This window comes from Oncorhynchus gorbuscha, linkage group LG18 (genome assembly GCF_021184085.1).
Source record: "Oncorhynchus gorbuscha isolate QuinsamMale2020 ecotype Even-year linkage group LG18, OgorEven_v1.0, whole genome shotgun sequence".
Lineage (NCBI taxonomy): Eukaryota > Metazoa > Chordata > Actinopteri > Salmoniformes > Salmonidae > Oncorhynchus > Oncorhynchus gorbuscha.
The window spans coordinates 27937326-27964523 of record NC_060190.1 but is presented as its reverse complement, the minus strand read 5'-3'; the positions used below and the strand labels follow the sequence as shown (position 1 = coordinate 27964523).

The following is a 27198-nucleotide window of genomic DNA, read 5'->3' as shown; positions in this document are numbered from 1 at the left end:
ACAAAGTTGTCATCAAGGCAAAAGATGGCTACTTTGAATAATCTCAAATAGAAAATACATTTTGATTTGTTTAACACTTGTTTGCGTACTGCATGATTCTGTGTTATTTCATAGTTTTGATGTCTTCACTATTATTCTACAATGAAGAAAATTGAAAAATAAGGAAAAACCCTGGAATGAGTAGGTGGGTCCAAACTTTTGACTTGTTCAGTAGATATGTGTGTGCGTTTCCAAATCATGTCCACTCAATTGAAATTACCACAGGTGGACTCCAACGAAGTTGTAGAAACATCTCAAGGATGACCAATGGAAACAGGATGCACCTGAGCTCAATTTCGAGTCTCATAGCGAAGGGTCTGAATACTTATGTAAATAAGGTATTTCTGTTTTTTGTTGTACTTAGAAAATGTGCAGAAACATGTTCAAACCTGTTTTCGCTTTGTCTTTATATTATTTCCATAATAAGCTATTGATTGATGATAGAAAAAAATATTTCATCAATTTTAGAATATTGGCTGTAGCGCAACAAAATGTGGAAAAGGGGTCTGAATACTTTCCGAATGCGCTGTGTATGTTCAGTCTTACATTATGCAATTAGTTGATATGCAGTCAATTCAGGAAGTTATTTTAATGTAAAATTCAAGTTAAAAAAACATTTCAAATAAATAGCTAAGTTTATTGAGAAGTCATTGAAAATATATGTATTTTTAATCATTATTCAAGTTTACAGTAGTACTTCTTCAATTTGAATTGACCCCAGTTGAGTTGACAGGCAAGCATTGTTACATAATAGTGCTTAAAACGGTTAATAACATATGTGAGATTTTTGTAAACATTAGATTTGCAACAAAATACTTTTATTTGACCTCTGTGTAATGATTAAGATAGCACAGTTAGGTCATAGGGCTATCATGAGTTTGCTCATCAATCATTTGAATTGTGTAAGCCTCATATGGGTTTGACAGTTATAAATTAACATTTATAAGTATTATGCCATGTATTAATCCCAATGTTAATACACAGATTTGAATCCAAATGTTAACACACACACACACTTGTAGTTGCAATGTACCTGCTTTTTAATTACTGGTGCAACATACATTTCATGAAAAAGTAGGGAGACCAGTTTTCCATTCTGGTTTTAAGGACAGTCATATTTTAGTGGAACTGTTAAATGGTAAGCATAGTTAACCCCTCTCTTTCTCTGGTCAGCTCTGCAGATTTGTATATCAAATACCATTTCCATCCATACGTCAACTCTGGACACCCTGAGATGAAGCCACTGAGAATAAAAGCAAATAAACAAGGGGTTCTAGTAAGTTCTACGGATGAGATTACACAGAAGTACTGCCTTCTATCCAAAGACGGTCAGTTTTTTCTACCTCCTACCAAATCTGCTTTGGATCACCACAGAATAGTCATAACAACTACTGCAATGGCAAGACACTTCAATGACCTAAAGCTTTCCGATGGCTACTTCACCCACATCCTGATTGACGAAGCCTCCCAGATGCTCGAATGTGAAGCCCTAATGCCCCTTGGTCTGGCAGGGCCAGTAACTCAGGTGGTTCTAGCTGGAGATCACATGCAGATGGGACCAAAACTATTTTTAACGGACGATGACCAACACTCCAATCACTCTTTGCTGAACCGCCTGTTCCACTTCTATCAAGGCTGTGAAAGTAGTACAGCTTTGAAAAGCAGAATATTTTTTCACGAGAACTATCGCAACACAAAAGAGATAGTAGAATTTGTGTCCACTCACTTCAACGTTGGCAAGTCGGATGCCATCAAGGCTGTTGGTAATGTTCCAGCTCATCCGAACAGCCACCCTTTGAGGTTTCACCATGTCAGAGGAGAATCCCACTTGGACACCGCATCCATGTCATGGTTTAATCTTGACGAGGTTGAATGCGTGGTTGAAATAGTGCAAAATCTGCTCAGAGATTGGCCAATCGCATGGGGGAATCATGACCAAAGCTCAATCTGTGTTCTCTCTGAACGATGCCAGGTGAAACAGTTGTTCCTCATTTAAAAAATGTAATCAATTACCGTGCACAGTTTAATCATTCTAATGCATTTGTTGTGAAAATGAGGAAAAACCTCTCAAGTCAATGTTGTGTTATGTCCATAACTTTTTTGGTTGGCATTATTTATGTATTCATAGGTTTCAATGATCAGAAAAGAGCTTCAGAAAAGATTCCTTGGCCGAGTGACTGTGGAGAACATATCCAATGTTCAAGGTATTTATCATGAAAACAACTCAAAGATTTGGTCTGGAATTTATTCCGATCGCGCTTTGTGAACTATGCAGCTTTTAAAGGCAATGTTCTTGCATTCGAGCAAACGTCGTTCACAGTAGCTGCATATGTCGACTCAATCAGAAATTAACACATGATTTGTTAACATAATACATTTTTTTGTAATATTTTTGTTGACTTTCTATATACCTTTCTATTCATCAAAATAATGGGTTGTTAACCATATAACACTTTCCTTCTTTCTTGACAGGCAAACAGTTCAGAGCAATAGTAATGACTGCCGTTCAAACCCGTGACAGCCTTCACCCTCCTGACTCATATTGTGTGGAGTTTTTCAACGATGCTCGCATGCTGAACACAGCCATGACTAGGGCTCAATCCCAGGTTGTTGTGGTTGGAGATGCTGCTGCGCTTTGCTACTTTGGGAAGTGCTCAAGAATCTGGAGAAGCTACATTCACCATTGTATTAGCAAGGGAAGTGCTGAACCGAAACACCTTACCAATGACTTCATTGATGGCGATATCAAGGAAATCTCAAGATTCCAAAGGACAGAATATCTGGATGAGAGTAGCACTCAGTCAGTTATGTTCGATACAGAGAACAACATTGATGCTATTCTCCAAGAACTACAAGAGGAGCAAAACAGGGCAGACTACACACTACTGGAACGAAAGAGACTATACGATAGTGCCAAAGTTGAAAGAGATGCCTTGTTGCAGAGAGAGCAGCCCAATGTGTACAAGCGAGGTGAATTGGTCATGGAGAAACATAATGCAGGTTATATCATTCCATTTGACAACCCAACTAACCACATTATAATCAAAGGTAGAGGTAACCTCGGCAAGTCCTTCAGTGGTGATGAAGTGGTGGCCGAAGTAGTTCCTTGTGAGGGTATTCCACAAGGAAAAGTGTTAGGCACCATCAAGGCAGCTGAATCCCGTCGTGTGTTTGCTTGTACCCTTGACGTTGAAGATTACCAGAAACCCAAAACGAAGACTGAATATCAATTCCTCAGAAAAATTATGGTACCACTCAACACAAACACCACCAAAATATGTACCTTGGTCAGCAAGAAGAGCCACAATTTAATTCCAATATGGAAGCACAATGATGGAGAATGGGAGATTGTCAGATATCATCAACTTGATAAAGAAATCAAACGCAATCATGTATTTATGGTGGAAGTGTTTTGCTGGAAAACGAAAACAGAAAACAAAGGAAACTATGCCTATCCGTTAGGGAAGGTGATAGACATTCTTTCCATAGGATCTTCTTTGGAGGAGGGCTTAAGGATTTTGGATGCAGAATTTAATGTTCAACCGTTGCCTCCCAGCCATGTTTTAGCTGAACCATGTACCTGGAAAGACACCCAAAATAGTAACAGAAAGGACCTCCGAAAGTTTATTACTTTCACTGTTGACCAAAAGAAATCCCTAGACTTGGATGATGCAATCAGTGTCATTGACATGGAAAGCCATTATGAGGTTGGAGTCCACATAGCAGATGTGGCAAGTTTCGTGAATCTTGGCGCTTCGTTGGATGATGCTGCACAAAAACATGGTGCAACATTTTACAGCCCTAGAGAAGAACCTGTTTACATGTTCCCAAAACCAGTTCGCATCTACCACTTGAGTCTCCTGCCTGGTATAGATCGAAAGGTAGTTTCGTTAATGGTAAAAGTGGACAAGGCAACACACAAAATCACTGAAAAGAAATTCCAGCTTTCGCAAATCAAGTCCGATAGAAAGTTGTCTTATGACGAGGCAGAGGACATCATCAGTAAGCGGTCAGGAGAAGAGGCCAAGTTTGATACTTTAGAAGACTGTGTTTCTGTGGCATATCGTTTTGCCAAAGTCCAAAGGAAGGCCAGGCTTGGCAAGGATTGGAGCTATAGACAATTGGACGATCACCAGAAGCCAGGGAAGAGGAGATCCAGTCAGATGATTGAGGAGCTTAGTGTACTGTTCAACCATTCTGTGTCTCAATTTTTGATCAATGTAAATGAAACCATGTTCTGCACTCCACTCCGATGTCAAGTAAGCCCTGACCCTGAAATGTTAGAAGACTTGAAAGAGCGATACAAAGACATCATACCACTGTCCTTACACCTGAGGCACAACCTTGACAATGACATTCAACTTGACCAGGATGCCATGGAGAGCAAAAGCTTCTACGTGCTAACATCAATATGGAATGAGATCCTGTCAGCTACCAAGAAAAAGGAAGTTGACACTGACACAATGATTGATCTGATTGGTACAGATGACATCTACCCCCAGCTCCTTCCAGTGATATATGAGTTTAGGAAGTGTCTTGACGAAGCCTACGTCATCCGCTCCAATTCATCCCGGGAAAAGGTTGGGCACTATTCCTTAAAACTTGAGTCATATACACAAGCATCCTCGCCCATACGTCGCTACATGGACATTATCCTGCAAAGGCTTTTGCATTCAGTCCTAAGCGGCACTCCGGTCCAATATTCTCCACAAGAGATTGACATTCTGTGTCAGAAGATTGAAGACAGCTACAAGAAGGCCAATGAGTATGAAAAGAAGGCTACGATGATATCTTTCGCCATCAACATGAAGAAACAAAATTCTCTGAAGTTAGCATTTGTTGTTGGTGTAGCAGCAGGAGACAGTTTCAAGCTGTCATTTCCGTTCGACAGGCACTCTTTTCCAGAGTGTTTGCCTGTTAGGTACAGAGATTTGCAACCGAAGGATCAACCACTGTACGATTCAAGTGGGAACCAAATGACTCTGACATGGAGAAGACGAGTGTACTCAATTGACACTAAAAAAGGTGCAAAGTTCAGCTGCCTGCATCAAGCTCCCACAAAAGACTTGGCAAGCCATTGTTAATGCAATGGGCCATGAAAAATGGAACATAGCAAGGTCTCTCATACTAGATGCCACATCAAAGCAAACAGAAAATGTAAAGAGTCTCTCAAAAAATGCCAAGGTGGATTTGCTTGAAGCTGGGAATGACTCCCATAGAACTGCACATGGACAAGCTGAAACAATTGAAATGGAGCACTATGTTGATCTTACCCTAAATTTGAAGCCGGGAGACACACTTCAAGTCCAAATGACATCTGAAGGAAAAAAAGGTTATTGGACACCCACTGTTCAGTTGGTGTGCATCAAACCAATATTTGAGGTGTGTGTAGACCATGCCCACAAACGTGCAGACTGTCCATCCAAGAGTGAATATAGCAACGCAAGAGAGTATGTGAAGATCTGGCGACCACTTTGTGAGATGGAGTCTGCAGACAATGCTGTGGATGAAAGTGACCTGAAGCTGAACTTGAAGCAAGGGAAAAACAGACTGAAAGGAAGTTTCGGAAGTTCCACTCAAATACATTAAAGAATGGGCCATTGAATTCGACCTTAGCAAGTGCTTTCTGTGCATCCGAAAAAGGGGATTGAAACTGACTTCAATCCCTGACCAATCAGAGGAAGTAGTCGACCCTAAGAATTACACATGGGTGGCACATGGTGTTACAACCAACTTTGAAGAACCAAAAAACAACCAAAATCAAGCCAGAAAAGTGCACTTCTACATCAACCACTTGCCAATGGATACCATTCCAGAGTGTGTCTACCAGAGAAAGACCACATACACGGTTGAGATAATCCCAAAGCTTCTGACAGACGTGCAAGTATTACATTAGTATGCAAAAAAAAGAGATTGAACAATTGTCATTGAACAAATGTATTACCGTTATTATTTAAGTCTCATTTAAGTCTTCAAAATGGTGCTTCAAATGTAACTACCATTTTTAGTAAATACCTGGTAATTGCTGCAGTTAAATATAAAGTACTACTCCCATTTTAAAATAAGATGTATTTTTAAGTGCACTCTTTAAAATAAGATAATGTAAAAAAATATCATATTTTTATTGGATGGACATAATGTTCCCATAATTAATTCAGTATACATAATGAATGGTTGTTAACATTTCTACTGTCTAGACGTAAAGAAATGGCTGTGAACAACATTGTGTCTGCAAATGAGCTTGTTCAGAAAATAGCCCTAGGACAACACGTTCCAAAAGGAGGTAAAGTAACCCCATTTTACATCTGTGGGAATATACAACAACCTTGTTTTTAATTAAGCTAAATGCTTGAAAGTATTGTTTTGTGGTCTTGCTTGGGATTGTAGCTTCGCAATCTTTTGTACCACCACGGTACCAACTCATGAGGGAAAAGGCACCAGAGGGTCTCCCAGAGCTGAATAAGAGTCAAATTGATGCAGTGGAGAAAGCTCTGAATAACAACTTCACAATCATACAAGGGCCACCTGGTAAGTTAACAAATACAGTACTACTACCAGAATACCTGAAGCTGTTTTATTGCCCATTGCTATGTTTACTCGAGTAAAAAATACACACCTGTTTCATAGGGACTGGAAAGACTGTTTTAGGAGTTTACATTGTGTACTGGTTCCTTGTGATGAACTCCAAAAAACCCAGGATATTTGAAAATCAGAAGGACAAGGACAAGAAAGAAGTTATTCTCTGCTGTGGTCCTTCCAATAAGTCTGTCGATGTGGTTGCTGGCAAGTTACTTCATACTTGAATTGAAATTGTCTCCACAAAATAATGTATAACACAACCACAGCTTAAACATGATCCAAGTTGTGTAGGGAACATTCTAGGTAACATTCTATTCATTCTGAACATTCTGTAGAGTGCCTGGTGAAGTTTGGAGACAAGTTGAAGCCCCTCAGGGTGTACAGCCGACAACTGGAGATGGCGGAGTACCCTTACCCAGAGAGTGTCCTTCAGCTCTCTCCCAGGTCACTTCGCCATGAGCGGTCCAAGGCAGAACTCCGGTATAAAATATACACACATAACTCTGCAGTTGTGGCCACTTTTTCAGAGAATCTCTGTCTTGTCTTTGATAATTTGATCGTAGGGCTGGCTTTATCATGTCTGACCAGTGTCTCAGCATGTTTTTGTCAAATTGTTCACATTACACAAACTCAACATATCACAGTATTTTACCATATCTGTACCATTTGTAGAAATATTACCTTGCATCATCGCATACGGGAAGAACAAAATCCACATTCCACGGAAATAAAAGAGTTTGACCACAGAATAAAGTTAGCAATAGAATCAAAGGGAGAGGAGTTGACAGCAGAAGAAGTTGAGGAGTAAGTATAGAATTTTCCTGTAATGCAATTTTGATTAAAAAATATATATAAATCTACATCTGACTGATGTACATATATAAGTGCGTGCATTTTTGTTTTTTTCTTCTAGCTACAAAAGTCTTCTGAATAAAGCTCGTGTGCATGAGCTGCAGAGGCACGATGTCATTCTGTGCACCTGTACAGCAGCCTCTTCTCCTAACCTAACTAAAACAGTCAGTGCACGCCAGATTCTTATTGATGAATGTGCCATGGCAACAGAACCTCAGGCCCTCATCCCATTGGTCAGCAACAAACCAGAAAAGGTGTGTTGAAATCCATGTATTCATTTACTTTTTGTTATAGAATGATATTTCCATGCATGATGGTTTAAAATCCTTAAGAGTCAATTGATGCACCCATGTGTCAATCTAATAAATAACAAAAAAATCCCCATCAAAATCTGTAAATTTAATTTATCTGAAACTGTCACATCAGCACCAGGAGACATCCCTAAAATATGTAGCGTCTACGACCCCCACATGCCCCATGGGACTCTGAAGTTGGTAACACTGATGTGTCAACTTCTGTCTGTAGTGTCCGAACCGTTTTGGCTACAAACTAATATGAACCAACTGTGGAAAGGGGAGACTCTCCATTTTGCTTTACGACCCCTATAAGTGTCAAGGGACTCATCTGTAGGGAACAAATGTAAATGAATGGAAGTATGGAGGGAGTTTTGTGACAACAAAGGTTTTGGGTCCAAAAAACTACAATATTTCCTGAGCTTTCTAGATTTAGGACAGACACTTCAAAACCTTATTCCTTATGGTTGATTTTTTTCTGTATTTTTTGACATTTTTTTGAATGTGTTATTCAATGCGTTTCTATGGCCTATAGTTATAAAGTTAAATTCTATATTTTATCAAATCATTCAAAATGTAAATAAAATTATGTTCCTGAATGGGTCCTAAAATTCAAAATCAAATAGCTAAAATTATCCATGGTATGATCATCTTAAAACAATTCCATATGTTAGCTTAGTAGAACCCCCCACCCCACCCCACCCCACCGGTTTGGACTCTGAGATTAAAATGATTTTTGTATGTTTGTGATGCTGCCTATTTATGTATTGTATAACCCTTTTGGTTTCCATGTGCAACCATTTGCACAGAGGGTTCTACATGGAACCCAAACGGGTCCTACTTGGAACCAAAAAAGGGTTCTCCTATGGGGAGAGCAGAAGAAGCCTTTTTTGGAACCTTTTTTTTCTAAAAGTGTAGTGTTATGAAATTACATTTTAAGAATGTGTTACTGTGAGCATTTCCGTAAAAAATTATGTCATTTTTTTTTTGCATTGATTTTGGGCATATAAAGACTGCATTGACACAGAATCTGTTAAACTAAGCCTTAACAGCAACCCTGTTTTCTCAACTGCATCCCAAGCAGAGGAGGCTGGTGGGAGGAGCTCTAGTATGATGGGGTCATTGTAATGGCTGGAATGGATCCGATGGAACGGTATCAAACACATGAAATATGGAAACCACATGTTTGACTGTGTTACATTTATTCCATTCCAGCCATCCTATATGTTTATTAAAGGTCATCACCACATTTGCAAGTGATGAAGATTGATGGCTAAATAACCTCTTTTCACTTCCTAGATTGTGTTGCTCGGTGACCACAAACAGCTACGTCCCATCGTTAAGAATGACCTTCTGAGGAAGTTGGGGATGTCAAAGTCTCTGTTTGAGCGTTACTTTGAGTACCGGTCCCAGACAGTGATGCTGGATACCCAGTACAGAAAGGTAAGAGGTCCGGAAATGTTTGGGCTATGAATTTATCACAGCCTAATTCACATCATATAATCTAATTCGACAAATGTTTATAAAACTGTGCCTTTGAATGCACAGATATGCTTTAAGATGCATGTTGATTAAAATCAGCATGCGCTGACCAACTGGCAAGTGTCTTCACTGACATGTTCAACCTGTCCCTGACTGAGTCTGTAATACCAACATGTTTCAAGCAGAACACCATAGTCCCTGTGCCCAAGAACACTAAGCTAACCTGCCTAAATGACTACCAACCCGTAGCTCTCACGTCTGTAGCCGTGAAGTGCTTTGAACGGCTGGTCATGGCTCACAAACACCATTATCCCAGAAACACTAGACCCACTCCAATTTGCATACTTCCCCAACAGATCCACAGATGATGCAATCTCTATTGCACTCCACACTGCCCTTTCCCACCTGGACAAAAGTAACACATACGTGAGAATGCTATTTGTTGACTACAGCTCAGTGTTCAGCACCATAGTGCCCTCAAAGCTCAACAATAATCTAAGGACCCTGGGACTAAACACCTCCCTCTGCAACTGGATCCTGGACTTCCTGAAGGGCCGCCCTAGGGTGGTAAGAGTGTAAGAGTAGGTAACAACACATCCGCCATGCTGATCCTCAACACAGCGGCCCCTCAGGGGTGCGTGCTCAGTCCCCTCCTGTACTCCTTGTTCACCCATGACTGCATGGCCAGGCACGACTCCCACACCATCATTAAGTTTGCCAATGACACAACGGTGGTAGGCCTGACCACCGAAAACGATGAGACAGCCTATAGGGAGGAGGTCAGAGACCTGGCCGCGTGGTGACAGGATAACAACCTCTCCCTCAACGTGATCAAGACAAAGGAGATGATTATGGACTACAGGAAAAAGAGGACTGAGCACGCCCCCATTCTCATCGACGGGGCTGTAAAGGAGCAGGTTTAGAGCTTAAAATTTTTTAGTGTCCACATCACCAACAAACTATCATGGTCCAAACACACCAAGATCGTCATGAAGCAGGCACGACAAAGCCTATTCCCCCTCAGGAGGCTGAAAAGAATTGGCATGGGTCCTCAGATCCTCAAAAGTTCTACAGCTGCACCATCAATAGCATCCTGACTGGTTGAATCACTGCCTGGTATGGCAACTGCTCGGCCTCCAACTACAGAGGGTAGTGCGTATGGCCCAGTACATCACTGGGGCCAAGCTTAATTCCATCCAGGACCTCTATACCAGGTGGTGTCAGAGGAAGGCCCTAAAAATTGTCAGACTCCAGTCACCCTAGTCATAGACTATTCTCTCTGCTACCGCACGGAAGCGGTACCGGAGCGCCAAGTGTAGGTCAAAAAGGCTTCTTAACAGCTTCTACCCCCAAGCCATAAGAATCCTGATCAGCTAATCAAATGGCTACCTAGACTATTTACATTGCACCCCCCACCCCACCCCCCACCCCCTCATTTTACACTGCTGCCCCTCTCTGTTTATTATCTATTTATTGTCACTTTAACACTTTACCTACATGTACATATTACCTCAATTACCTCAACTAACCTGTACCCCCGCACATTTACTCTGTACCGGTACCCCCTGTATATAGCCTCGCTACTGTTACTTCACTGCTGCTCTTTAATTATAGATTTTTTAATGTATTTATCTATTTTTTACTTAACACTTAATTTTCTTAAAACTGCATTATTGGTTAAGGGCTTGTAATTAAGCTTTTCACTGTCAGGTCTACACCTGTTGTATTCAGCACATGTGACATCCAATGACAAAGTACATAGTATTATCCATTGTTTAACTTTTTGTAGCATGAAGATATATGCAAGTTCCCATCGGAGGAATATTATGGAGGAAAACTGAAGACTGAAGTGAATCACTCAAGCAGTGTCCTTCAGGCTGACAGCCAACAGAAGCACATTGTTTTCGGGAACGTCATTGGAGAGGAGGTCAGCCTGGTTGTGAGCACAGAAAAGGGAACTGAAAACTCCAAAGCGAATAGGGCGGAGAGAGATGTAGTGGTAAGGAACCCTTTTTGTTTTGTCTTAAAACATAACTCACACTTCAACACATACGGCTCAAATCTTGCCACTCTACTGGTATAGGTGAGTCACTTTTCTAAAAGGATGAGGGTATGATTTATGGTTTTCTTTTTGTTCATCACAGATCCGGCTCGCCAAAGAACTGGTAACAGAATCCCAAATAAAACAACAGAATATTGCAATTCTATCACCCTACAACGCCCAGGTGTCTGGACATGCCAAGAGGTGAGATCAGATTGGTCTGCCATGTAAGCATGCTTCTCTGAGCTGCTCAGTATGTCTAGCTCGGTAATTCTTTCTAATAACGCATCTTCTTTTGAAAGATATCACAAAGAACTGCATAAGTGTTGCTAATGCTCCACACTTTCTGGAGGACCGAGTTTTGAAATCAGTGGAATGCCCAGTGTAAGCAGAGTATGATAGCTAAGGAGATGGAGAAAATGTGTCCATTTGATTGCAAATAATGCGGAGGAAGTTGAAAAAAGAACACACAGATTACATCTTCTCTTGATTACATCATCAAACAAAGGGCAACCGTGGCATCAGTTACAGAGAGGAAGAAGCGTTCATCCATGTATAAGATAGTCTAGCTAGCTACATTTTCAGATATTATACGTTTCTAATTTTGTCAGAAAGTCATTTTCATTGCAAGTTAAAACACACTGTTAGCTAGGTAGCTAACGTTATCTGGCTGGCTCGCTGCTAACGTTACGTGTATGATCTGTGTAGTAATATTATTTGTATCTCAGAGCCATTTGCATGGCTAGTTATAGCCTAATGTTAGCTAGCTAGTTAACATTGAACCTAACTAGTTGGTTAGCTTTAGCTACAAGCAGATTCATGAAGGGTAGTAACGTTATGAGTTGGAATTATGGTGCATCGCTTAGCTAGCTACATGTCTAAACAAAAGACTCCACTATGCAAGTAACCATTTCACTGTACCATTTATCTATTCTGTATCCTGTGCGTGTGACAAATACAATTTGATTTTAGTTGCTATACCGTGTGTTTACCAGAGACGGTAATTTGAAGAACAACTTGACCTGCACCAAAGTCAAATTAGGATATAACGTTAGGCTAATATGACAGTGTCCAAGTTCTAAAATGATCTGGTAGAATGCCCTGCTTTTATTTCATCACACTCACAACCATAAGCATTTTTTTATAATTAACTCACTGTCACACCCTGACCTTAGATATCTGTTTTTCTATATATTTTGGTTAGGTCAGGGTGTGACTAGGGTGGGTACTCTAGTTTTTTGTATGTCTAGGGTTTTTTGTATGTCTAGGGTTTTTTGTATGTCTAGGGTTTTGTAGGTCTAGGGGTTTATGTATTTCCATGTTGGCCTGATATGGTTATCATTGTCTCTGATTGGGGATCATATTTAGGCAGCCATTTTTCTCGCTTTCTGGTGTGGGATCTTGTCTATGTGTAGTTGCCTGTCAGCACTAGTTTGTATAGCGTCACGGTTCATTTTGTTGGTTTTGTCGGTGTTCATTCAGTTAATTAAAAAGAATGTACGCATACCATGCTGCGCCTTGGTCCGATCCTTATAACGAAAGTGACACTCACCATTAACTAAATAATGAGCTTGTTGAGAGTTTATTTTCCTGTAATAATGAATACAAATTAGCCAAATTTCCACATTTTGTTACATTACAGCCCTTTTCAAAACTTGTTTAAATTTGTATGTTTTTTACCTCATCAATCTAAACACAATACCCCATATTGGCAAAGCAAAAACAGTTTAAATATGTTTGCAAATGTATTTTAAAAAACGGCCATATAACATCTACGTAAATATTCTGAACCTTTACTTACTATTTTGTTGAAGCACCTTTGGCAGCGATTACAGCTTTGAGTCTAATTGGAAATGACACTAGAAGCTTGACACATATGTATTTGGGGAGTTTCTCCCATTCTTCTCCGCAGATCCTCTCAAGCTCTGTCAGGTTGGATGGGAATGTTTCTCCATGTTCATGTCTCTCCAGAGATGTAAGATCGAGTTCAAGTCCGGGCTCTGGCTTGGCCACTCAAGGACTTTCAGAGACCTGTCCCGAAGCCACTCCTGTGTGGCTGTGTACTAAGGGTCTGTTGGAAGGTGAACCTTTGCTCCAGTCTGAGGTCCTGTTTCTCTCCACCATACCTCTTATGCCGCGAGCGACTCAGCCCCCCCCCCCCCAACCTCCATCCCTTTGGCCCAACTCCATCTGTCAAATGCCTGTGTTTAGAAGAGGTGGAGTGGATTCCTTTGTTCAGCACTGAAGCGTTGAACTGCATGTGCGTGTTATCTGAATTGTTTTGCTCCACAGTCCAGTTTTGTTGAGAGTTGTTCTTGGTGTGCAGTATATTGCAGCCTATATAATTTGCCCAGTTTCATCCGGGTTTGGCCGGTGTAGGCCGTCATTGTACATTTACATTACATTTAAGTCATTTAGCAGACGCTCTTATCCAGAGCGACTTACAAATTGGTGCATTCACCTTATGACATCCAGTGGAACAGTCACTTTACAATAGTGCATCTAAATCTTAAAGGGGGGGGGGATACTTATCCTATCCTAGGTATTCCTTAAAGAGGTGGGGTTTCAGGTGTCTCCGGAAGGTGGTGATTGACTCCGCTGTCCTGGCGTCGTGAGGGAGTTTGTTCCACCATTGGGGGGCCAGAGCAGCGAACAGTTTTGACTGGGCTGAGCGGGAGCTGTACTTCCTCAGTGGTAGGGAGGCGAGCAGGCCAGAGGTGGATGAACGCAGTGCCCTTGTTTGGGTGTAGGGCCTGATCAGAGCCTGGAGGTACTGAGGTGCCGTTCCCCTCACAGCTCCGTAGGCAAGCACCATGGTCTTGTAGCGGATGCGAGCTTCAACTGGAAGCCAGTGGAGAGAACGGAGGAGCGGGGTGACGTGAGAGAACTTGGGAAGGTTGAACACCAGACGGGCTGCGGCGTTCTGGATGAGTTGAAGGGGTTTAATGGCACAGGCAGGGAGCCCAGCCAACAGCGAGTTGCAGTAATCCAGACGGGAGATGACAAGTGCCTGGATTAGGACCTGCGCCGCTTCCTGTGTGAGGCAGGGTCGTACTATGCGGATGGTGTAGAGCATGAACCTGCAGGAACGGGCCACCGCCTTGATGTTGGTTGAGAACGACAGGGTGTTGTCCAGGATCACACCAAGGTTCTTAGCGCTCTGGGAGGAGGACACAATGGAGTTGTCAACCGTGATGGCGAGATCATGGAACGGGCAGTCCTTCCCCGGGAGGAAGAGCAGCTCCGTCTTGCCGAGGTTCAGCTTGAGGTGGTGATCCGTCATCCACACTGATATGTCTGCCAGACATGCAGAGATGCGATTCGCCACCTGGTCATCAGATGGGGGAAAGGAGAAGATTAGTTGTGTGTCGTCTGCATAGCAATGATAGGAGAGACCATGTGAGGTTATGACAGAGCCAAGTGACTTGGTGTATAGCGAGAATAGGAGAGGGCCTAGAACAGAGCCCTGGGGGACACCAGTGGTGAGAGCGCGTGGTGAGGAGACAGATTCTCGCCACGCCACCTGGTAGGAGCGACCTGTCAGGTAGGACGCAATCCAAGCGTGGGCCGCGCCGGAGATGCCCAACTCGGAGAGGGTGGAGAGGAGGATCTGATGGTTCACAGTATCGAAGGCAGCCGATAGATCTAGAAGGATGAGAGCAGAGGAGAGAGAGTTAGCTTTAGCAGTGCGGAGCGCCTCCGTGATACAGAGGAGAGCAGTCTCAGTTGAATGACTAGTCTTGAAACCTGACTGATTTGGATCAAGAAGGTCATTCAGAGAGAGATAGCGGGAGAGCTGGCCAAGGACGGCACGTTCAAGAGTTCTGGAGAGAAAAGAAAGAAGGGATACTGGTCTGTAATTGTTGACATCGGAGGGATCGAGTGTAGGTTTTTTCAGAAGGGGTGCAACTCTCGCTCTCTTGAAGATGGAAGGGACGTAGCCAGCGGTCAGTGATGAGTTGATGAGCGAGGTGAGGTAAGGGAGAAGGTCTCCGGAAATGGTCTGGGGAAGAGGGGAGGGGATAGGGTCAAGCGGGCAGGTTGTTGGGCGGCCGGCCGTCACAAGACGCAAGATTTCATCTGGAGAGAGAGGGGAGAAAGAGGTCAGAGCACAGGGTAGGGCAGTGTGAGCAGAACCAGCGGTGTCGTTTGACTTAGCAAACGAGGATCGGATGTCGTCGACCTTCTTTTCAAAATGGTTGACGAAGTCGTCTGCAGAGAGGGAGGAGGGGGGGGGGATTCAGGAGGGAGGAGAAGGTGGCAAAGAGCTTCCTAGGGTTAGAGGCATATGATTGGATTAAAGCGTGGTAGAAAGTGGCTTTAGCAGCAGAGACAGAGGAGGAAAATGTAGAGAGGAGGGAGTGAAAGGATGCCAGGTCCACAGGGAGGCGAGTTTTCCTCCATTTCCGCTCGGCTGCCCGGAGCCCTGTTCTGTGAGCTCGCAATGAGTCATCGAGCCACGGAGCGGGAGGGGAGGACCGAGCCGGCCTGGAGGATAGGGGACATAGAGAGTCAAAGGATGCAGAGAGGGAGGAGAGGAGGTTTGAGGAGGCAGAATCAGGAGATAGGTTGGAGAAGGTTTGAGCGGAGGGAAGAGATGATGGGATGGAAGAGGAGAGAGTAGCGGGGGAGAGAGAGCGAAGGTTGGGACGGCGCGATACCATCCGAGTAGGGGCAGTGTGGGAGGTGTTGGATGAGAGCGAGAGGGAAAAGGATACAAGGTAGTGGTCGGAGACATGGAGGGGAGTTGCAATGAGGTTAGTGGAAGAACAGCATCTAGTAAAGATGAGGTCGAGCGTATTGCCTGCCTTGTGAGTAGGGGGGGAAGGTGAGAGGGTGAGGTCAAAAGAGGAGAGGAGTGGAAAGAAGGAGGCAGAGAGGAAAGAGTCAAAGGTAGACGTGGGGAGGATAAAGTCGCCCAGAACTGTGAGAGGTGAGCCGTCCTCAGGAAAGGAGCTTATCAAGGCATCAAGCTCATTGATGAACTCTCCGAGGGAACCTGGAGGGCGATAAATGATAAGGATGTTAAGCTTGAAAGGGCTGGTAACTGTGACAGCATGGAATTCAAAGGAGGCGATAGACAGATGGGTAAGGGGAGAAAGAGAGAATGACCACTTGGGAGAGATGAGGATCCCGGTGCCACCACCCCGCTGACCAGAAGCTCTCGGGGTGTGCGAGAACACGTGGGCGGACGAAGAGAGAGCAGTAGGAGTAACAGTGTTGTCTGTGGTGATCCATGTTTCCGTTAGTGCCAAGAAGTCGAGGGACTGGAGGGAGGCATAGGCTGAGATGAACTCTGCCTTGTTGACCGCAGATCGGCAATTCCAGAGGCTACCGGAGACCTGGAACTCCACGTGGGTCGTGCGCGCTGGGACCACCAGATTAGGGTGGCCGCGGCCACGCGGTGTGGAGCGTTTGTATGGTCTGTGCAGAGAGGAGAGAACAGGGATAAACAGACACATAGTTAACAGGCTACAGAAGAGGCTACGCTAATGCAAAGGAGATTGGAATGACAAGTGGACTACACGTCTCGAATGTTCAGAAAGTTAAGCTACGTAGCAAGAATCTTATTGACTAAAATGATTAAAATGGTACAGTACTGCTGAAGTACTGCTGAAGTAGGCTAGCTGGCAGTGGGTGCGTTGTTGACACTACACTAATCAAGTCGTTCCGTTGAGTGTAATAGTTTCTACAGTGCTGCTATTCGGGGGCTAGCTGTTATGCAGGTGAATGAGGACCCAAAAGCGATTTGGCGAAAACAGAGTCTTTAATCCAGTAAAGGAAATATGCAATACTCCTAGACAAATCGGAGCGGTAAATAAAGCATAAAAAACAATTCCACTCGTAATGACGAGAACAGACTGGAGACTCGATCATAAACTGTAGGTTGCCTCGGGAAGGCACTTGACCGTAGCAGACTCAGACACCTGCTCACCACGCAGCATCTGAGGGAAACACGACACGACAGGGCGATACAAAGACACAGCACGGTGAACAATATACAAGGATCCGACAGGACAGAAACGGAAAACAAGGGGAGAAATAGGGACTCTAATCAGGGGAAAAGATAGGGAACAGGTGTGGAAAGACTAAATGATTGATTAGGGGAATAGGAACAGCTGGGAGCAGGAACGGAACGATAGAGAGAAGAGAGAGAGGGAGGGAGAGAGAAAAAGGGAACGAACCTAAAAAGACCAGCAGGGGGAAAACGAACAGAAGGAAAAGCAAAATGACAAGACAATATAAGACAAAACATGACAGTACCCCCCCACTCACCGAGCGCCTCCTGGCGCACTCGAGGAGGAATCTTGGCGGCAACGGAGGAAATCATCAATCAGTGAACGGTCCAGCACGTCCCGAGACGGAACCCAACTCCTCTCCTCAGGACCGTAACCCTCCCAATCCACTAAGTATTGGTGACCCCGTCCCCGAGAACGCATGTCCATGATCCTACGTACCTTGTAAATAGGTGCGCTCTCGACAAGGACGGGAGGGGGAGGGAAGACGAACGGGGGTGCGAAGAAAGGGCTTGACACAGGAGACATGGAAGACAGGATGGACGCGACGAAGATGTCGCGGAAGAAGCAGTCGCACAGCGACAGGATTGACGACCTGGGAGACACGGAACGGACCAATGAACCGCGGAGTCAACTTACGAGAAGCTGTCGTAAGAGGAAGGTTGCGAGTGGAAAGCCACACTCTCTGGCCGCAACAATACCTTGGACTCTTAATCCTACGTTTATTGGCGGCTCTCACAGTCTGTGCCCTGTAACGGCAAAGTGCAGACCTCACCCTCCTCCAGGTGCGCTCACAACGTTGGACAAATGCTTGAGCGGAGGGAACGCTGGACTCGGCAAGCTGGGATGAGAACAGAGGAGGCTGGTAACCCAGACTACTCTGAAATGGAGATAACCCGGTAGCAGACGAAGGAAGCGAGTTGTGAGCGTATTCTGCCCATGGGAGCTGTTCTGCCCAAGACGCAGGGTTTCTGAAAGAAAGGCTGCGTAGTATGCGACCAATCGTCTGATTGGCCCTCTCTGCTTGACCGTTAGACTGGGGATGAAACCCGGAAGAGAGACTGACGGACGCACCAATCAAACGACAGAACTCCCTCCAAAACTGTGACGTGAATTGCGGGCCTCTGTCTGAAACGGCGTCTAACGGGAGGCCATGAATTCTGAACACATTCTCGATGATGATTTGTGCCGTCTCCTTAGCGGAAGGAAGTTTAGCGAGGGGAATGAAATGTGCCGCCTTAGAGAACCTATCGACAACCGTAAGAATCACAGTCTTCCCCGCAGACAAAGGCAGTCCGGTAATGAAGTCTAGGGCGATGTGAGACCATGGTCGAGAAGGAATGGGAAGCGGTCTGAGACGACCGGCAGGAGGAGAGTTACCTGACTTAGTCTGCGCGCAGTCCGAACAAGCAGCCACGAAACGGCGCATGTCACGCTCCTGAGTCGGCCACCAAAAGCGCTGGCGAATAGAAGCAAGAGTGCCTCGAACGCCGGGATGACCAGCTAACTTGGCAGAGTGAGCCCACTGAAGAACAGCCAGACGAGTAGAAACAGGAACGAAAAGAAGGTTACTAGGACAAGCGCGCGGCGACGCAGTGTGCGTGAGTGCTTGCTTAACCTGTCTTTCAATTCCCCAGACTGTCAACCCGACAACACGCCCATAAGGAAGAATCCCCTCGGGATCAGTAGAAGCCACAGAAGAACTAAAAAGACGGGATAAGGCATCAGGCTTGGTGTTCTTGCTACCCGGACGGTAAGAAATCACAAACTCGAAACGAGCGAAAAACAACACCCAACGAGCTTGACGAGCATTAAGTCGTTTGGCAGAACGGATGTACTCAAGGTTCTTATGGTCTGTCCAAACGACAAAAGGAACGGTCGCCCCCTCCAACCACTGTCGCTATTCGCCTAGGGCTAAGCGGATGGCGAGCAGTTCGCGGTTACCCACATCATAGTTGCGTTCAGATGGCGACAGGCGATGAGAAAAATAAGCGCAAGGATGAACCTTATCGTCAGACTGGAAGCGCTGGGATAGAATGGCTCCCACGCCTACCTCTGAAGCGTCAACCTCGACAATGAATTGTCTAGTGACGTCAGGAGTAACGAGGATAGGAGCGGACGTAAAACGTTCTTTTAGAAGATCAAAAGCTCCTGGGCGGAACCGGACCACTTAAAACACGTCTTGACAGAAGTAAGAGCTGTGAGAGGGGCAGCAACTTGACCGAAATTACGAATGAAACGCCGATAGAAATTAGCGAAACCTAGAAAGCGCTGCAACTCGACACGTGACCTTGGAAAGGGCCACTCACTGACAGCTTGGACCTTAGCGGAATCCATCTGAATGCCTTCAGCGGAAATAACGGAACCGAGAAAAGTAACGGAGGAGACATGAAAAGAGCACTTCTCTGCCTTCACGTAGAGACAATTCTCTAAAAGGCGCTGGAGAACACGTCGAACGTGCTGAACATGAATCTCGAGTGACGGTGAAAAAATCAGGATATCGTCAAGGTAGACAAAAACAAAGATGTTCAGCATGTCTCTCAGAACATCATTAACTAATGCCTGAAAAACAGCTGGCGCATTGGCGAGACCAAACGGCAGAACCCGGTACTCAAAATGCCCTAACGGAGTGTTAAACGCCGTTTTCCACTCGTCCCCCTCTCTGATGCGCACGAGATGGTAAGCGTTACGAAGGTCCAACTTAGTAAAGCACCTGGCTCCCTGCAGAATCTCGAAGGCTGATGACATAAGGGGAAGCGGATAACGATTCTTAACCGTTATGTCATTCAGCCCTCGATAATCACGCAGGGGCGCAGAGTACCGTCCTTTTTCTTAACAAAAAAAAACCCCGCCCCGGCCGGAGAGGAAGAAGGCACTATGGTACCGGCGTCAAGAGACACAGACAAATAATCCTCGAGAGCCTTACGTTCGGGAGCCGACAGAGAGTATAGTCTACCCCGAGGAGGAGTGGTCCCCGGAAGGAGATCAATACTACAATCATACGACCGGTGAGGAGGAAGGGAGTTGGCTCGGGACCGACTGAAGACCGTGCGCAGATCATGATATTCCTCCGGCACTCCTGTCAAATCGCCAGGTTCCTCCTGAGAAGTGGGGACAGAAGAAACGGGAGGGATGGCAGACATTAAACACTTCACATGACAAGAAACGTTCCAGGATAGGATAGAATTACTAGACCAATTAATAGAAGGATTATGACATACTAGCCAGGGATGACCCAAAACAACAGGTGTAAAAGGTGAACGAAAAATCAAAAAAGAAATAGTCTCACTGTGGTTACCAGATACTGTGAGGGTTAAAGGTAGTGTCTCAAATCTGATACTGGGAAGATGACTACCATCTAAGGCGAACATGGGCGTAGGCTTGTCTAACTGTCTGAAAGGAATGTCATGTTTCCGAGCCCATGCTTCGTCCATGAAACAACCCTCAGCCCCAGAGTCTATCAAGGCACTGCATGTAGCACTCGAACCGGTCCAGCGTAGATGGACCGACATAGTAGTACAGGATCTAGATGGAGAGACCTGAGTAGTAGCGCTCACCAGTAGCCCTCCGCTTACTGATGAGCTCTGGCTTTTACTGGACATGAATTGACAAAATGTCCAGCAAGTCCGCAATAGAGGCACAGGCGGTTGGTGATCCTCCGTTCCCTCTCCTTAGTCGAGATGCGAATACCTCCCAGCTGCATGGGCTCAGTCTCTGAGCCAGAGGAGGGAGATGGTTGCGATGCGGAGCAGGGAAACACCGTTGACGCGAGCTCTCTTCCACGAGCTTGGTGACGAAGATCTACCCGTCGTTCTATGCGGATGGCGAGAGCAATCAAAGAGTCCACACTGGAAGGAACCTCCCGGGAGAGAATCTCATCTTTAACCACTGCGTGGAGTCCCTCCAGAAAACGAGCGAGCAGCGCCGGCTCGTTCCAGTCACTAGAGGCAGCAAGAGTGCGAAACTCTATAGAGTAATCCGTTATGGATCGATCACCTTGGCATAGGGAAGCCAGGGCCCTAGAAGCCTCCCTACCAAAAACTGAACGGTCAAAAACCCGAATCATCTCCTCTTTAAAGTTCTGGTAATTGTTAGAACAATCAGCCCTTGCCTCCCAGATAGCTGTGCCCCACTCTCGAGCCCGGCCAGTAAGGAGTGATATGACGTAAGCAACCCGAGCTCTCTCTCTAGAGTATGTGTTGGGTTGGAGAGAGAACACAATATCACACTGGGTGAGAAAGGAGCGGCACTCCGTGGGCTGCCCGGAGTAACAAGGTGGGTTATTAACCCTAGGTTCCGGAGGCTCGGCAGACCAGGAAGTAACAGGTGGCACGAGACGAAGACTCTGGAACTGTCCAGAGAGGTCGGAAACCTGAGCGGCCAGGTTCTCCACGGCATGACGAGCAGCAGACAATTCCTGCTCGTGTCTGCCGAGCATGGCTCCTTGGATCTCGACGGCAGTGTTACGAGCGTCTGTAGTCGCTGGGTCCATTCTTTGGTCGGATCCTTCTGTTATGCAGGTGAATGAGGACCCAAAAGCGACTTGGCGAAAACAGAGTCTTTAATCCAGTAAAGGAAATATGCAATACTCCTAGACAAATCGGAGCGGTAAATAAAGCATAAAAAACAATTCCACTCGTAATGACGAGAACAGACTGGAGACTCGATCATAAACTGTAGGTTGCCTCGGGAAGGCACTTGACCGTAGCAGACTCAGACACCTGCTCACCACGCAGCATCTGAGGGAAACACGACACGACAGGGCGATACAAAGACACAGCACGGTGAACAATATACAAGGATCCGACAGGACAGAAACGGAAAACAAGGGGAGAAATAGGGACTCTAATCAGGGGAAAAGATAGGGAACAGGTGTGGAAAGACTAAATGATTGATTAGGGGAATAGGAACAGCTGGGAGCAGGAACGGAACGATAGAGAGAAGAGAGAGAGGGAGGGAGAGAGAAAAAAGGGAACGAACCTAAAAAGACCAGCAGGGGGAAAACGAACAGAAGGAAAAGCAAAATGACAAGACAATATAAGACAAAACATGACACTAGCTGGCTAGCTAGTAGTGTTGTTTACGTTACGTTGCGTTAAAAGAACGACAATAGCTGGCTAGCTAACCTAGAAAATCGCTCTAGACTACACAATTATCTTTGATACAAAGACGGCTATGTAGCTAGCTATGTAGCTAGCTACGATCAAACAAATCAAACCGTTGTACTGTAATGAAATTAAATGAAAATGTGATACTACCTGTGAATGCGACCGGGTTGTTGAGTTCTATTCAGAAGACGTTGGCTAGCGTTGGCTAGCTGTTGGCTAGCTAGCAGAGTCTCCTACGTTAAGGACGACAAATAGCTGGCTAGCTAACCTCTGTAAATTAAGATAATCACTCTAAGACTACACACTCTAAACCTAAACAACACAATTATCTTGGAACGAAGATACGAAGACAGCAAAGACAGCTATGTAGCTAGCTAACACTACACTGATCAAGTCGTTCAGTTGAGTGTAATAGTTTCTCCAGTGCAGCTAATCAGTGGACGTTAGCTAGCTGGCTAGTGAAGACTACGTTAGGACGGCGAAATACGATAATTACGCAATTATCTTTGATACAAAGACGGCTATGTAGCTAGCTGAGAAGAAACTGCTAAGATTAGATAAATCAAACCGTTGTGCTATAATGAAATATAATGAAATGTTAAAAGTTATACTACCTGCGGGAGCGAAGCGCCAAATTGTAAATAAGAATTTGTTCTTAACTGACTTGTCTATTTAAATAAAACATGTAATTAACTGGTCAATGACTCACAATAAAGAGTTGTTTATGTAGAGATAGAGACATTATCATGTAAGTGCCAGCCAGCAAAAACATTTTGATGGTAAATGTCTTATAACAGCCAGAAGCATCCTTTTTTATTTGCTTTGTTCATAACACCGTAAATCCGCCACAGGCGTATCCATATGTAGACAAGAGCGTTGTTATCAGTAGTAAGATATTGCCTGTGTTCCTGTGAGACAAGAGGTGAACGCCCCCCCCCCTCCCACACACACACACACACACACACACACACACACACACACACACACACACACACACACACACACACACACACACACACACACACACACACACACACACACACACACACACACACACACACACACACACACACACACAATGTAACCTAAAAACCAACTCTACTATGTAACAGTAGAGTCAGCAAATGTCTCCAATACCACATTAAACCAGTTGCATAACAGGATTATGGACATGGGAGAGAATCACTGGGCAACCATCTGCCATGGCAGCCCAACAATGACAATCTGCAGGATTGACGGAATTTCGCTTTGACTCAGATTTCTCTTTTAAATCTATGCCAAACAAAAATCATTGAATTCAAAGTGTGCCAAACCATATAACTCTATGCACAAGGACTACTTTGAACAATTTTCACAGAACATTTTACAAACTTATTTACTGGAAAAACTGTGCAGATGCAACAACACAAAATCTCCCTCTGTTTTTTATGCGACAATTTTTTCCAAAAAGATCTAAGTAACTACAATGTTGTTGATCCAACCTCAGTTTTCTATCACAGCCATAACATCACCATTGGCATCATCCCTAAGCGAGTTAGGAAGGACACCTGTATCTTTGTAGTGACTGGGTGTATCGATATACCATCCAAAGTGTCATTCATAACTTCACCATGCTCAAAGAGATATTCAATGTCTACTTTTTATGATTTTTTAAAAACATTTACCCATCTACCAATAGGTGTCCTTCTTTGCGAGGCATTGGAAAACCTCCCTGGTCTTTGTGGTTGAATCTGTTCTTGAAGTTCCCGTTTCGACTGAGAGACTTTACAGATAATTGTATGTGTGTGGGCTACAGAAATGGGATAGTCATTCAAAAACACCTTTATTGCACACGGTTAGTCTATGCAACTCATTAATTACATTTTACTCAAGGTATTTAGACTTGCCATAACAACAACAACGGGGTTGAATACTTACTGACGCAAGACATTTCAGCTTTTCATTTGTTCTTCATTTGTACATTTTTATCTATTTTAAATTCAGGCTGAAACATAAAGTGGAAAAAGTAGAGGGGTGTGAATAGTTTCTGAAGGAATTGTGTACCTTAATAAAAATGAAAGATTAAGCTTTCATTTGACAACCAAAATGATAAACAGCTGTCTCTGATTGGGAACCAATTCAGGCCACCACAGACATATAATAAACCTAGACTAACAAACACCCCTAGATATACAAAAAACCTAAACAGGACCAACAAGCATACCCACCCTCGTCACACCCTGACCTGACCAAAATAAAACATAGAACACTAAGGTCAGGGTGTGACACTATAGTACAATTCATTTATCATAGTGAGTGTGGTTTTTGTTTGACTAAATAAATAGGTTTGCCAGGTTTCGGTGTTTATCAATCTGTTTTTACATACACATATACACTCAATGCCTGGTTTTCAGATGAAGTAAACACACTGTTGAGAGTGTATATTCCCTCTGGGAGCAGCTAGCTGTTGGTCTAACAAGTTCAGCTGGCCTCAGTACGGCCAGTGTGGAAGAGCCGGGTGGCCCTCCATGTTTGTTTACTCCTTGCAGAGGAGGATTTTTCTTTGAAGTATGAAGAGCCCCTAGTGGTTTGATGTCTCACGCTGGCTTCCACTCAACCATTTGTCCTTAAGCCACACCTTTAGGTCATGCAACAGAGAAATCAACCAGCTTAACTAACCGTAGGCTTTTAATAGTGCAATCATTGAGATTAAAAGGTTTACTGTGAGAAAATGTAACGTAGGCCGTGTGAAATGTGCTCGCTTGTGGTTTTAGACGGTGTCCTTTGTCTTGGCTCAGAAATCCTCTGATATCTGATGATGCCACCCATAACCTCAGGTTGAAAGGCTGTTAGGTTACACCTGCTTTCTTGCGCTGTTTTTTTCCCCCATCATGCCTCATTTATATTTTGGTCAAATATACTAACTTTTATTGTTTTTTTTCCCGCTCTGTAGTAGCATGACTTGAATTGCATTTCATTATTTTGTTGCATTTGTTTCTTTTCTTTATCTCCTCAGATACTTCTTTCAAACATCCTGGACTCAATAAATCAGTGAAAGGGACTCTTTACTTTTGGAAGACTGTGAAACGTCTATTGTGACACATGTGAAGAAAGGGGAAGCATTCCACCCAACTGCAGTTCGTATACTGCAAATGGAATCTTGTTTACTATACGGTTCTCAACCTACAGCATATTGTTACAGGGAATGTTTTACTTGGCCTGAAATATTTTCGATAAAGAGACTAATGATGACACGTACTCTATTTGTATTGATATATGTTTTGTTATATCTGCTGCTTTGTAGTAGAGTGTTTGTTTGCATGGAATATGTTTAGGTTGTGGTGTCATGCTCGTTTGCGCAGAACGCCGCAAACGGTTGGCACTGTGTATCCAGACACTTTTGAAAAAAATACACCTTGGGCTCTCGTTGCCCTATTAAGTCTGCATGTTTCACTGACACCCCACCATCTTGCCCCATCTTCAACTGACAAAACAAATTACCCTAGCGCAAGCCCATACAGATTTTCATCCAGTTTTGATAAAACTTGTGCATATTCTCCATCACTAGAGAAGGCATGGCATAGAATGGTGAGCAAATTGTTGAATTTGAAATTCAGTGGACTTAAAATGAACATTTGTACAGATACTCTGTGCAGCCTTGCTCCCCCCCAATTGGAAATGATAATGAAATCCAAGAAGCCTAAATTTGAGAACATAAACACTTTTTCTTTATGCCCGCCGTGCCTAAAAGTGGGCTAGAGATGATCATTTGATTTTTCTTTATTTTGGCACTTTCTTCTTTGAGTAACTTGTCCTTTTGTCAATATTTCTGTTTGGAATTCCTTTTTAAAGCCAATGGGTGAGATTCGATTGATGCTGAGGAGCGGACATGAAGATATTATGTCATATAAGAGACTCGCCCAGTAGTATGTCAAAAACCTGTTTAAGGTGAACCGCACTTTTACGTTTAGGGTCGGTTTCCTAGACACAGATCAAGCATAGTCCATTTCTAAAAAGCATTCTCAATGGAGATTCTCCATTTCAAAGTGCTTTCTAGTCCAGGACTTGGCTAAATCTGTGTTTGAGAAACCGGACCCTGATTGCTATGAGAGACCGGCCACCACCCTACTCCACCTCTCCTTTCCTAAGTCAAATATATATGAATTGGTCATGATTTCCTTGTATTTTGTTAACTGCTTTTGCCTTTTTACACTTTACGTAAGAGCAGCATATTTATTTATTTGATTCTGTTTAAAGATTCTTTGTTCAAACATTTGTACTGTTCTTTTTTACTTTGCTTGTCGAGCCATATTGATGAATGGTATTATCTTTACGTTTCCCAACTTCCTTGTTGGATCTTACACAATGATCTTCTTGCAATGGTATAAATGTGTGGCCAGCGTGAAAAAGGAACGTTTTATACGGCATATATTGATTGTAGACTACTAATGAAAAATCTTGATCACATTTAGAGAAATATCATCTTTGGATATCAGGAGAGATATGAGGACAATAAATTCACATAATTGCTTTCGTTCAATTTAAAAACATTGGACTATCTACCATCTCTGATTTATGAAATGTAGACACTCAACCAAAGTTGTTGCTGTAACGGTTCTCTTCTTCGGGTGAAGTAGAGGCGGACCAAAACCCAGCGTGGTTATATTGATTCATGTTTAATAAAAACACGAACACTACAAAACAATAAACGTGGAAAACCAAAAAACAGCCCTGTCTGGTGCAAAACACAGAGACAGGAACAATCACCCACAAACACACAGTGAAACCCAGGCTACCTAAGTATGATT

The 27198-nt window shown here is 43.9% G+C and overlaps 1 protein-coding gene across 1 annotated transcript; it reads left to right on the top strand.

The window, feature by feature from the left end:
• Positions 1–1129: 1129 nt before the first annotated feature.
• Positions 1130–26661, top strand: LOC124004133 (helicase with zinc finger domain 2-like). Its single transcript, XM_046312923.1, has 15 exons — positions 1130–2011; positions 2168–2243; positions 2512–5118; positions 5432–5493; positions 5597–5919; positions 6237–6322; positions 6427–6567; positions 6667–6822; positions 6954–7098; positions 7291–7422; positions 7532–7724; positions 9063–9206; positions 11035–11244; positions 11390–11490; positions 25407–26661. Exons 1-15 carry the CDS (start codon positions 1175–1177, stop codon positions 25435–25437), a joined length of 5244 nt encoding a protein of 1747 aa, XP_046168879.1. The 5' UTR covers positions 1130–1174; the 3' UTR covers positions 25438–26661.
• The last annotated feature ends 537 nt before the right edge of the window (positions 26662–27198 follow it).